Below are 14,140 nucleotides of genomic sequence, written 5' to 3'. Positions count from 1 at the left end.
CTTTCCAGAAAAATTTTATTAATCCCTGAATTATATTATACATGATACTAAAAACTTTCTTTTGTCATTAAATATCATATCATGTTGAGTCTTCAAGATTTCAAGATTTTCTTAATTTCTTTAAATGAATACAAAATAAAAATGCACATAAAATTATTAAACCATTTGCAATGGACTGAACGTTTATCCCCTGTCAAAATTCAAATGCTGAACTCCTGACCCCAAGGTGATGGTATTAGGAAGTGGGGCCTTAGGAAGTAATTAGGTTATGAGAGCAGAGCCTTTATGAATAAAATTAGTGCCCTTATAAAAGAGACCCTTAGAGCTCATTAGCCCCATTCACCATATGAGGTTGCAGTGAAAAAGATAACCATCTAGGAAGCAGGCGCTCAGCTGACACCAGAGCTACCAATGCCTTGATCTTGGATTTCCTAGCCTCCAGGACTGTAAAATTCCTGTAGTTTATAAGTCCCCCAGTCTATGGTATTTCATTATAGGATCCTGAAAGGGCCAAGGCATCATTTCTCTCCTGCAGAAAAGATCATGTCCTGTACCAAATTATTCTCAAAATAGCTGGGATAAGGTATTTATCTTCTAATGGATATGAAAATGACCTACATTTTAGTGGCCCAGGTACCTGAACTTTGAAGTGTTTTATGACTGTCTCTTCCCTTGGCAGCTCAGTAACCACCCAGCATTCATTCTGAGTCACCGTTAGGTAGATGTGGCATAGAGTTTACCGAGGGACCCATCTCTCACTCTTTGTAACTACCCTACCCCCTTCCTCACTTGGACCTATTATACAGCAACTTCCGTTCTTTCACAAAGAGTTGGAAAAGTGGTCTAGTAGCTACTACCCTTTCCTTGTCCCCCTATAGTGGACACTGTAGTGTGCAACCAGATCCACTCCTCTTCAAGATTGAGGCTTTTGGCACCTCCTGACTTTCAGTTGTTTCTCTCTTTGGGAATTGCCTTCAGCTGAGCAAAGCCACCTTGTCCAATGGCATGACCCTTTCTCAGAGGCAGATTACAACCAATAACTGGTCAATGCAGGAATGTCAAAGGTCAACCCTCTTGACTCAAGGAAGGACAGTTGTGAAGGACACACCCAAGAGCTACTTGTAAAATTAATGTCTCTGTTGAACTTCATCAGCGAGACTTCTCTTTCTGCCCAAATCTTTCATCCCATAAAAATGTTGTTCTGATTACATTATCCCCTCAATTGTCTGCAAGCCATCTGAGACTTAGAGTCTGTTTCCAGGGGAAATTGACCTCCCACACCCCTCTCTAACTCCTCCCAAAGGAAGAGAGATGTAGTATTTAATATTATGTCTGAATTTCAGAGGAGAAAATTACCACTTAAGGCTCAACTCCTTCCACTCTCTTTTTTTTGGGCCAGGCCCCATGCACGGAAGTACGTGGTCCTCTTGCTACTACTTTTTGTAGGGTAAATACACAAGGGCCATGTCAGATTATATTTTTCAGAGGCAAATCTGAGCAATCATCAATCTCCTTTCACAGTGATGGTGCTCTAAACTGTGTGACAAGGGAGATGTCCATGGGAATCATCTCTGAAGTTCACATTTTCCCAGGGATTGAATATCCCAGAATCTAAATTTAGCTGAAAGTATTAAGAAGTCCAATTACAGCATTAAGCCTAATCTAGGATCTCCAATTCCACCTGATCAATGGTTATGCTAATAATTTTATTCTTATCTGCTTGATGCCTTTGTTTTCTCAATTGGGTCAAAACTTATAAGATAGGGATGAATTGTGATCATTGTCCTAAGTCCACACTGACAAAGAATAGAACTACATACATTCAATAGGGAAACCTTCCTTCCTCATTATTTATTAACCATCTTAACAGTTTAATTTACCTAATCTTACCTAATTTACCTATTATTTACACAGAAAGATGTTACCCCAGTAATCTCTTAGAGAGGGACAGGTCTTAGTTCAAACCTCAGCTTGGACACATAACAATGCAATTTAAGCAAGTAGGTTTACTGAGCCATATTTTCCTTATTTTTAAATGAATCTAAGAAGATTCATCTTAGATTTAGCTTAAGAATTAAAAGCAATTGTGAATATGTGTGTGTGTATATACATATACATACATGTAGATATAAAAATTACCTTGGTAATGTTTTATATTTATATTGTGAGTAATAAATATTCATTCATAGCTCAGTAAGTTTCGAGAATTATATCTAAATGGGTCGTTTCAAGATTTTTCATAGAGAACAAAAATCTTTTCTTGTCCACTTCTTAAAAACAGGATGATGACTTTTCATCATGATGAGACTATTTCAAGCCAAAATTCTGAACGAGTCAGTGAATCAAGCTCGCAGCAAAGTTAACAAGTACAAAAGTAGGCAAAAAAAATGACAGAGAATTAGAAACAGAACAACAAGCAATCACATCCACTTCCCCCTTTATTGACAGAATTCATAAATGGGAAAACATTCCTCTTGTCTGCTCAGAGCATTGTTACTCTGGCTACACAGGTATCTTATGAAATAAGAAGAGCCTCAAGGGACTGTTTGCCCATGAAATTGACTACCATACTGGGTCTCTAAGATCTGGCCCCAAGCATCAAACAACTCACAAATTGCCTTTATTCTGTTAGCATCCAGCAAAGGAAGAAGGGGACTCTGTGCTGGCTAGGCCCATTAAACACTCTTCTCCTGGACAGGGAGAAACAAATCCCCTAATATTCTATCTAGGAAAGCAGCATGAGCCCAGAGTCTCATCAGGAAGCTGACATGTGGGAGGCAGGACAATGATCAACTTCGGAAAGCTCCATGGAGAACCGTTAAATAAGATAAGAATATCCCACTCATGTCAGGACAAGAGCAACGTGATGCTAACCATTTATTACTCTGGGGATTTTTCTGTTGTGAACCAGCACTGGATTAAAGATCCTCCACACTCCAGAAAAACTAAGGAAGAAAAGAGTTTCTTTAAACTTCTAGAAAGAATGTTCCAGTATGTCACAAAGTGTTCTAGCAAAAGAACCTGGGATTGGAGGTGGAGGTGGGTGACTTTGGAATGTAGACTCTAGGGATGTAATCATTGACTTGTTTTGCCTTTTTAGCCTTTGATGCCTGTGATTTCATGAACTCAGAACTATTAATACTATTAATATGACTAATCTGGTCCGAAAATGAAGCTCAGACATTTAACACCATGACCTTCAGAACTAGTGAATTCCACGGAGGAGATGAATGCTCTGTGAAGAAATGTTTTCCTCACTACTTTTTTCTAAATCTGTTCAATATAAATTTTATAGTAGTCTTTTAAGTCTTGTGTTATTTAAATCAGAGTGAAAGAGAGAGAGAGAGAAGGAGGAGAAAGAGGAGGAGGAGGATAAGGAGGAGGAGGAGAAAAGCAAGAGGAGGAGCAGGAGGAAGGGAAAAAAGCAAAGGCCAGAGAAGGAAGGGAAGGGAAAGAAAGAAAAGGAATGAAAATCCATTCTTTTAGAATATATTCCCTAGTTCTTTTTCAAAAGGCTGGACTATAGACTATATTCCAGAAAGCATTTTGTTTTATATGTCATAAATAAGGCTTAACAAAAAAAGGAGAGAAAGAAATTCGCTGAAGCATACTATTTCTGAATTATATTAATATTAGGCATTACACATGGTATAGAGTACAGCGACATGGGAGATTTAGATAATGTATTCAATTCTCTGTAAACATAAGGTACAAGAGATTTCAGTTCAAAGGAACAGATTACTAACCTAAGAGATGGGAGAAAAGTTCTGAGACCTTCCTCAGACTGTTTTCTGCAGGAATGCAGGAATTACTGCAAAATGGTTAGGTTCTATAAACATATTCGCAAAGCCTAACTTTACAGATAAGAGAAAAACATTTCAAAAAGCATTTCAAAAAATAATCCACCATTTTTAAAATGACTTTTTCTTCTTTTTATGGAAAGGAGGAAATCTACTAGCTCACCTGTATCAAACCCCACACTTGGCACTATGTCCACTGTTCCATGAAAGGCTCCGGCCCACGCTGAGGTAGCAGTGGTGACTGTAGTTGGATCTGTCTTTGTGATGTCACACTGGGGAGCAGGAATCCTGGCCGTGCACACTGATGGCATCAGCAGGGGCCCATAGGACGGATCCAGGGCAGAACCAGCAGGAGGGTGGTGGTGGTGGTGGTGGTGGTGGCGATGGTGCATGTGGGCATGGGGGTGGTGGTGTCGCATGTACACATCATGCATGTGGCTGTAGGATGGGCTCACCTGAGATGCCAAAGGATAGTGCCAGGACTCGGACGCGGGAGGGGGATGGGCAGGGCCAGTCTGATGCAGGCCATGTCCTGGCCAGGGGCTGGGGTCAGCTGCAGAAAAGGTGCCAGGGGTTGCAGTGACCTGAAAGTCAGGATGAACTCCCCCCAAACAGGGTGCGGGTGGGGGCTGGTAAGAGCTGGTCCAAAAGGAAGCTGGGAAACTACTCCGCTGGCTTGAGAGAGCTGAGCTGTCTGAGAAGAGAGAAAAAAAAATGTACATGAGATTCAGTTCTGGGATAGACTTGCCTTTACTTGTCCAATAATATTTTGTAAGCAGGCGAATTAACATGCACTTCTAATCTCCCCACACAGGGGTGAATTGATACCAGGTCAGCCTCTGTGCTGCCGCGCTGAGTCCATGAGCCGATGCGTTAGTGCTGAATGAGCCCCCCTCCCCCACCCCCACTCCATTTGCTTTGCTTAGCCTATTCTGTCCCAGTCTGTGCTGAGGTTTATAATTTTGGGATTGAAAAGCCTCATTTCTTCCTGGGTGTCTTGCAGCCATCAGATCTGAGTGGAGGTCATAGCTACCCACTTCCCTGGTAAAGAAAGCTATGCCATAGATGAGGTTTATGCAGTTTAGAAATTGTAGTTTTTACCAAACTTCTTCTAAATGAAAATACAATTTTCATTCAAACTAAACATTTTGATGCCAAAAGTAACAAATGGAAGTAAGATCACACTTAATTATGCTCATTTTCCAACACTCATTTTCCATTAAGAAGGGTGAATTCTAATTTTTTTTCTGTAGAGATCTGGGAGTGTCCAGACTGAGAATAATAACGGTTAACATTTAATGACAGTGATCAAATGCCCAACACTAGGCCAAGGGCTTTTCCTGGATGATCTCATAGGATTCTCTCTCCAGTCCTATGAGGTAGTTATTGTTATTAGCCCCAATTTAGAGATGAGGAAATCAAGGCAGAGAAGAAGCCTGAGACTCAGACTGGCAATATGAGATTGGGCTTTGACGCCAGGTAGTCCGTTCACTGGCCCATGACTGACACACTTCATAATGTGCCACAAGAGGGCACAATTGCAACTATAACCTGAACTTCTAGAATTTGGTGAAGATTCTATGGTAATCACAAGTGGAGGAGATTCAAGTAGAGGCAGAAGGTTTGAGGGAGTGTTTGGGGGAGAGAGAAACATCGAAGAATGGCATTTAGGGGTAAATGAGGGAAAAAAAGGGAGAATCTTCCCCTAACTCTGCATCAATTCCATTTCTCCACTCAATCATCATAACTTATCGATGGCCTACTGGTACCAAACGTAGAGGAGTCAAGGATGACCAGGGAGACATCGCTTCTAGTCACAATCTGCAGAAGAACCTATAAGTAAATAGACATGTGCAATGTGACGTGAGGTATTCTCACAATAGGAAGCACAGAGTGAGAGCATGGAACCAGCCTAAAATAGTGCTGACTATGTCAAGGCTGAAAGGATGAGTAGGAGCTGGCCTTGTGAAGACGTGTGGGAGAGAGTTTTAGGCAAATGGACCAGCATGTGAACAAAGTCCATATCTCACACACACAGCGCCTGCAGCAGCAGCAGCATTTGAGAGACAAAGAGTTCAGTAGGCAGAAGGCAGCAAAAAAGAAAAAGAAAATGAGGCTATAGAAATAAAAAGGGCCCAGATAGATAGGTGTGGACTTGCTGGTGATGGTACTGAATGTGTGCTCTATCCTGAGGGGGTCCCAAAAAGCTTTGAAGGGTTTTAAACTTGGAGGTGACATAGATCTGTGTGTAGAAAGCTCAATCCCTCCACCTGTAGCCTGCTGCCTACAGTGCTGTGTACTGGAACAAGCCCTGGCCCGGGAAACTAAGGAGTTCAGCTTTGGTTCAAGCTCTTACCCCATCTCATTGTATTACCCTGAATGGACCCACTCATCTTCCCGGCTAACTTTCACCCAAAAAGGAGGCATTTGAATTCATTTGATTCACATCATCTTCTGGTTTAATACTTCTATGATTCTGTGAAGCGTCCTATGGATTATTTCTATCGCTATATAAAGATATGGTTGCTGCAGACATTAGTCACACGTGTACGAGATAGTATTTCCATACTGTGTTCCACATAAAAGGGCCTTACTAGATCTTTCCATTGAATGAAAGATATCTTAAGACATACTCTGAATTAAAAGTATTAAAAAGTCTGACATATTTACGTTCTCACTTCATAAATTTCCAGGACATACTTTTCTTGCCTCAGGGAAAGCTTAGAGAACTTGAATTGACTACCACATATATCATCTGGCTAACAAAATTAGGTAATCACTGTGGTGTTCAAATATTTTTTCTCTCTACCTTCTTTAAAGGCTGTGGTACTAGCATTGCCAGCTCTTCTATTCTCTCCTCTTCAGTCCTGCCCCAGAGCCATCATCATTCACCCCATTCAGCCTGTGGACAAACAGCTATTCACTGTCTCGCAGTCAAGTCTGTCCCTCACGATATCTCCATGGATCTCAAACACTTTGAGGAAATCTAGGAAATGGTGTTCTTAAAGAGGCAAAAGATGGAAATGCACACTCTTCAAATCTTCAAACAGTCCCAGAAAACTTTTAATTGAATGACTTTGTTTTGTCACAATCAAAATCTATCAAAAAAAAAAACACTTAAAATCAAACTTACTGGCATTGGGGTAAATACGTTTTAGTTAACAATTGTCACTTTTTTACCTGAAAAATGTTGCTCATGACAAGAAGGAAAATTGTATAAGTTGTAAGAAGAAAATTCAATTTGCCTTAGGTGAGGGCCACTTGTAGACTATTTCTGTCACACCCACAATGAAAGCCGTCAATGAATGTTTAAAGCTTAAAACCCACACAAGGAGTTTATAGAGGCTCCTTATATTACCATAATTCAGCTTTGCCACTTTCAATCTGCCACTTTGCTTTCACAACTTCCATTGCTGGGACCAAACCCTTCATTCTGCTCTTGACTTCTATCTCCTGAAGGGGCCAGAATCATATCGTGAAAACCATTGAACTCCAACCCACAAGTATGTGCCAGAGAGAGAGTTTCACTTATTAAAATTCTCCATTAAAATGTCAAAATACAGGGAGTACATACCATCGCTCCTTTTATTTCCTTTCATTTTTTCTCATTTTTATGTACATGGAACCAATCTTATTTTATTGAAGCTTATGCATTTTGGATATGCATGCACAAATGTGAATAATTAACAAATTCTCTACCAAAAGTATTATTGGTTTATTTATGAATATTGTACTGTGATTAGTGAACACATTATTATCAAAAATGGAAATCTATTTTTGAAAATGCACTCTATAAAGATTGAATGAAGTTTTAAAATACTCCAGGGAAAAATAAAATTAGAAGCAACTTAATATGTTCCCAGTCAGTATGTCTCCTGGGATTAATATAAATTCTGCAGAGATCTATGCAGGCCTTTTCAGAAAAACTGTTACATTTCACAAGTAAGTGAAACAATATTGAATTGAAAATATGTTTATGAAGACATTTATATTTCAGAATCACTATTTGGTATCTTGCTTGTTTAAAGAAAAAAAAAAACTTGATACAAAGAAACAGATGATATGCTTTGTTTCATGCCTGAGAATCAATGTGCTTATTTCATATGTATGTAAATTTTTTTCATTACATGACTCTTTGCTTATGAGTACTTAATCACAGCCACATTTGTTGGATGAAAAAGCATATGAGAAACTACACGAGCTATTTCTATGCAATATTACTTTTCAGATTAGTGGAGGCAATAGAGAACTGATGATATTAACACTCCATGGTGAGTTTGGATTTAATATTACTTGATATTTGGGTGATGTTAACCAATATTTGGATGATGTTAACACTGATAGTCTAACATGTATGAAAAGTCTAAATATAATATGGCTCAATTTACATTTGGAATTAAAAATATTACATACACACATTTATTTCTAAACAAACAAAAAAAATGAAACATTTCCCAATACAACCTACTCAAAGCAAACACAGTAATCTCACTATCTGATTTAGATCAAAAATATATCTTAGAGGCATGAAAGAGTTTAACATGGCACACCAAGTATTTTTTTTCAATTTCATAGAAGCTAGGATAATTTTACATTGACCTTAAATGTCTCTCTGGATAAGCAAAACAAAACAATGACAAAAACTAAGGGCAAAAATTTTAAAAAGAGAAAATTCAAAACTTGAAGAATTAAACATTTTATATTTAATTTTAAAAATAATGAAAATGGTCTTAAAAGGAAAAATGGGACAAGGAAATATTGTAGAACCTTGATCTTAAGCTATCTTAAAAATCTCTAGAAAACACATTCTTAAATATTGATTAAAAACATCAATGTTAAAAGATAATATTTTTTCCTTTTTATTAACTTTGGTAAAAAAAATGTACTCAATTCTTAACCTAAAGTGTTCTTGCTGTAATTTAATTCTCATTCTCTTGTTGCTCTTCCCATGAAAATAAATTGTTGGGTGACAGGTTAAATGACATGAGTTCCGATGTTTTCTGTCATTCAGTAATTATGCATTACCGTCATGTCCAAAGATTGCCCTCTAGTTATTACGCTTTCTTCTAGAGTTGCTCAAAATGGGCTTGTGACTGTACAATGAGAGTTTCAAGGGGTGATATCAGATGCTGATACTCCTTTGAGGCAGTGGGAATGAGGTAAGTCAGGCCTCACTTTCTTCCCACGTGTTTGTCCTAAACTTCCTAAAAGTGATAACTTCAGTGCCTCTGGAGATTCCACTCAACTCTCTAACTCCTTCATTCCCAGTCTCAACCAGTTTATGAAACAGGCCCACCTTTTCCTGCCTCGGTTTTGCTATTTAAACTTGGTACTGATTTTGAGAGCCCTTTCCTATGAGAATGAGTTGCCCCAAGCAGACCATATGGAGATCAATGAACTAACAGATAATTTGCTTTGCAGTTACAACAAGAAAAAAATATATATATATCAGTAAGATTGTCATTCCACACGGTTTTAAGTCAGTGATCTACTTTACTATGGCTTGATTTAACTATACGTCTTTTCTACACACACCACACATACACACATATTCTGTAAAGATCAATATATAGACATATCTGAAGCCGATGTTTTTATTTGTATGGGGATAAGGGAACAATCAGATTCATTAGGTTTGTTTAACTGAAAGGCTCTATTCAATCCCTGTTAAAATCTCTAGCAGGATTAGACTGGTGAGATGTTTTACTAAATAATGTACAAATATTTTCCGTCATTAATTGTTTGCCTAATAGCTGCAAAACACCAAGAAAGAACTTTTAAAAAAAAAATCTCCATCAAGAATACATATGTTCAAGTTATGATCATTATTCCATTATTAGCTGACACGTACTATCTTTTGTCTAAAGATTTGCTGTGGAAATATATTCTGCTATCAAATGTGTAAATTCATTTGTAGCACTGTAGCACTTCTGTAACATTGTAATAACTTCATGCTATAAACTAGAACTCTTACTTTAATACAACTGGTCAGCCAGTGGCTCCTCTATAAAGTATCGTTGCCATTGCCCTCAACATTATCAATAGCCTTTAGTGCTTACTATATCCGAAACACTCTGTTTTATACCAGAAACACAAACTTCTGGAAAACAATGTTTCTGAATAAAGACTCCAGGTTTGTTTTCTATGTGTCAAATGAAGGGGAAAAGAGAAAAAGCATCTGACTTTCATTTAGCACCTCGAGTCAAGCTCTGTGCTAAATTATTCATGTACATTATCAAAAAATTCTTTACAATAACTCTAGGAGATGGGTATCAATAAACACATGTTACAGTTGAGGAAGTTGATCCCAGAGAGATTTGAGGTTATTAATCCAAGATCACATTGCAACTAGAAAGTAATAAGGCCAGGACTTGAATCCAAAGCAAACAGCCTCCATAGACTGCATTTTCCAACCCTGTGTAGCTTTGCCAATTAATATTAAATTCTCTCTAAATCTCTTCACTAGACATGTCAATCTTACTATACTGTACTTCTTTAAGATATTTTCTATATCTTTGTTTATATTTTGTGGCTCTCCTATGAATCCTGCTGAAGTTCTGTATATATGTTTATCTAAAACTGACTAATTCACAACTACAGACAACTATAGCAGATTTCTGTTCACAAATGAAAAATAAATAATACATTTATTTATTTATTTTTGAGACAGAGTCTTACTCTGTTGCCCAGACTATAGTGCTGTGGCATCAGCCTAGCTCACGGCAACCTCAAACTCCTGGGCTTAAGCGATCCTCCTGCCTCAGCCTCCCGAGTAGCTGGGACTACAGGCATGTGCCCCCATGCCCAGCTAATTTTTTCTATATTTTTAGTTGTCCAGCTAATTTATTTCTATTTTTAGTAGAGACAGGGTCTCGCTCTCGCTCAGGCTGGTCTCGAACTCCCGAGCTCAAACGATCCGCCCGCTTCGGCCTCCCAGAGTGCTAGGATTACAGACGTGAGCCACCGCATCCAGCCAAATAATACATTTAAATCACAGAACTTTTACATAAGGAAAGATTTTAACAATTACTTAATATAACGCCCTGATGTTAGAAATAAGAAAACTGTATCCAAAGACTTCATACAACTAATTACCAAGAAATTCTCTATTAAAGACTTTTTTTGTTTTCTAATTCTGGGAATATGGTATGAACTTGTTTCATTTAATTCAGTCATTTAAACATTCAATTTGTATTTATTTCAGACTTTCCACATGTAAATGCATTATTTTGAGCATCAGGGAAAATGGCATGTGATAACTAGATATGAGATTTGTAGCCTTAGTGGGAGAAGAAGAGATGGGAATTGAAGGGCGTGCTATATTCTCCTGGGAAACTTTGGTAAACTACCATACAAAGTTTTAAAACATCTGTTCTCCATCTATCACTTTTCATGTCACTCCACTCACACAGCATTTTGATTTCCCATTGAGCATTCTAAGCTCAATCCATCTTCAGGGCCTTTGCACTGGCCGTTCCCTCTGTGAAGAATTATTAATACTTTTCCTTAGATGGCCACATGATGAGGGTTCTTATTTCCCTCAGGTCTCTGGTCAAAGGTAACTGTCTCAGAGAGGGCTTTCATTATCAATTTAAGTAAAAAACACCTTGCATGTCATTTTTGTTTGTTTGTTTATTCCTGTCTCTACCAGTAAAACTTCAGCTTCATGAGTATAGAGCCTTGGGCTGTCCCACTTACTGATACAGTCCCAGTGCATAGAACATTGCCTAACTCATAGTAGGAGCTTATTAAATATTTGCTGTGTAAGTCAACGAAGGAAATAGGAGACAGATTTAAAAACCAAATTTAAGATGATGCCAAGAAAATTCTAACAATAATTACTAAAAGATTACCATTGTTCATCCTTTCTATACTAAAATTTGACATCTGTTCAACAGTCTTCTCTAATATGTCACACAATTCATGGGGAAAATACTGAATTGTTATAGGGTTTTTGCACATACACAACATCCTATTAAAATTATTCTGACTATGATACTATGATACTATAGATGAGAAGTCTCATACCAAGATATAATTTGTGGCCCTAGTTCCATTTTCCAGGTTGTCTATGTCAGTATGTGAAAGGAAGTAGACGTTGTATTTATTACTTTCCTGGAACTGATTATCCTGATAAAATTTATTATTGACATACCAAATTAATTATTAAGGCCATCTAATTGACTGACATTTTCTTTTTTCTTCTCCATAAATTCTTCAAATTATTCACCATGTGCTATAAAATGGGACATTAGTTGATTACATGAACATCTTAGGCTTCCAAGGACTAAGTCTCAGTTCCTGTAGGAAGTCCATAATATTTACTAATCAAATAAGTAGTATTTTTTCTAATTCACTTCTACCAAGGCCTTGGACATTAGATTTGTATTCCACCTTCCCTTTTTGGTCACTGTTTAGTGTTGTTCATATTTACTAAAAAGAAAAGGAAGGAATAAAAGAAGGGAAGGAGGGAAGAAGAGAAAGGAAGAAAAGCATTGTATCTACAGATCATGCCCAGCAATCCAATATGGCCAGGACCTCCTACAATGGAGCAGAATCATTCCTCCACTCCTGAGAGTAGACAACTAGCCACAGTTCCTGTGCCTCCTACCACAAGCGGCCAGCTTTTCCTCACCAAGGAATCACCCAGGGCAGTTGTTAAAGTGTGATTCCCTGTCCCTCCATCCGGAGATTTCAGTTCAATATATTTGAGGTAAGGGGGGCCTGCCAACTGTCTTTAATAGCACTAGATCAATGATTATCAAACTTGAGCCTGCATCTGCGTCACCAAGAGGGCTGATTAAGACACAGATTACCCCACACCAGAGTTTCTGATTTAGGAGGTCTGGGGTGGGGCCCCAAAATGAGCACTTCTACCAAGCTCCCCTGTGACGCTAATGTTCCTGGTCAGCGAAACCACACTTCCAGAACCATTGTACTAGGTAATTCTTAGAACCAGGTGAGTTTGGAGGAAATAATTGCAACAAATTTCTCTGAAGCTATCATTGGAATGATGTATTTTTTCCTCTAACCTTGTAATTATCATGATTAATACATCACCCAGTGATTTTCTGCAGCTAGAAATCAGATTCAAAGACATCTCTGTGACCTCCATATGAAAGGAAATAAAGAAGAGGCGGCCAACGTACTGCTTTTTCTTTACCGAGGTAAAAACACTGGTTTAAACGATGTAGATGCAGTTAACAATTCTTAGATTGTACACCACAGAGAGTTAATACTGCAACAAATCAGGATGGAGAAGGCTATCGAGAGAACACAGAAGGCTTCCAAAGCGTATATTCCTGGGTCAGACTAGCATCTCTGCTATGTCACCACGTAGCACTTATTGGAATGAGCAAGAGCTAATTTTTTAAAAGCTGATTTAGGCATGCCTATTATTTAGAGATCCAAATTAGGCCAGCGGGGCTTTAGGAATGGTGCTTCACAGCTCAATCTGGCCACTATAAACTCAAGCGGGTTGTATCACTACTTTCCAAGAGGAATTTAAGGGGTGTGACTGCATCCTTTCCAATCCTGCATTCCACATGTGACAAAACTGATCCAGCTGTTTGTCTGAAAGAAATTCCTTGCTGTCCTTAAAAATTAAAAAGCAAGTGGATATCCGTCCTCCAGGGGCAAGTCTCCAGCTGGAACCTGGTACAGGCAGTTGCGAAACACAGACAGTGCCCTGGAGAGCATCTGCTTTTGAATTCTTACCTCGCCATAGGGGGGTTAGCCCCATCTTGCTTTTTGAAATGGTAGATTCTGGATGGAGGGTGCTGACTTGGCCCAAAGCTCTTGAGAAGTGTTCATCCACTACTGACCCAATGTCTCCCTGGAAATAAGTGAAAAGGACACAGCGAGAGTTAAGGTACTCCATCTCGGCAGGCTGGTCTTTCTCCTCCTCCTCCTCCTCATCCTCCTCCTCCTCCTCCTCCTCTTGTTTGCTGGGAAGGGTGACTTCCAGAGAGTCCTGCATCTTGCTGTATACCGCTAACTTCTTCTGGGATGAAATAAACAAAACACAGTATCAAAGACAGTTTGTAAGAAAGCATTAACTAGTTAAGTTTTCACTTTAAGAAAAAAGAATCTAAATATTAACATATGTTTGCAAACTGAGTCTTCTTCATCTGTTTTACTCCCATCTTTTTCCTTCCCAAACCAGTTGCCTCCTTCCCACACACACACATAAAAAAGTCTGTGATTCCAAATTTGGCAAACAAACAGAAAAGTTCATTACTAAATGATATATTTCAAAGCAAGATTATTTTTAAATCCAGCTCTACCAAAAGGAGAATGACTTAAAAAAATAGTGACAGATTGATTCCTTGTAGTTTCTC

At 38.5% G+C, this 14,140-nt stretch overlaps 1 protein-coding gene across 1 annotated transcript in view; it reads right to left on the bottom strand.

The window, feature by feature from the left end:
- The window catches only part of VGLL3 (vestigial-like family member 3), a 43,204-nt gene that overhangs the window by 17,672 nt on the left and 11,392 nt on the right, over window positions 1-14,140 (bottom strand). Inside the window, exons 2-3 of the mRNA XM_012644320.1 lie at window positions 13,518-13,803; window positions 3,964-4,494 (exon numbers count right to left, since the gene is read on the bottom strand). Of these exons, the coding sequence (XP_012499774.1) occupies window positions 3,964-4,494; window positions 13,518-13,803 (817 nt within the window). The remainder of the gene's footprint in view (window positions 1-3,963; window positions 4,495-13,517; window positions 13,804-14,140) is intronic.

Source organism: Propithecus coquereli, unplaced genomic scaffold, assembly GCF_000956105.1.
Source record: "Propithecus coquereli isolate 6110/MARCELLA unplaced genomic scaffold, Pcoq_1.0 Scaffold21, whole genome shotgun sequence".
Lineage (NCBI taxonomy): Eukaryota > Metazoa > Chordata > Mammalia > Primates > Indriidae > Propithecus > Propithecus coquereli.
This window is presented reverse-complemented; position numbering and strand designations above follow the sequence as displayed.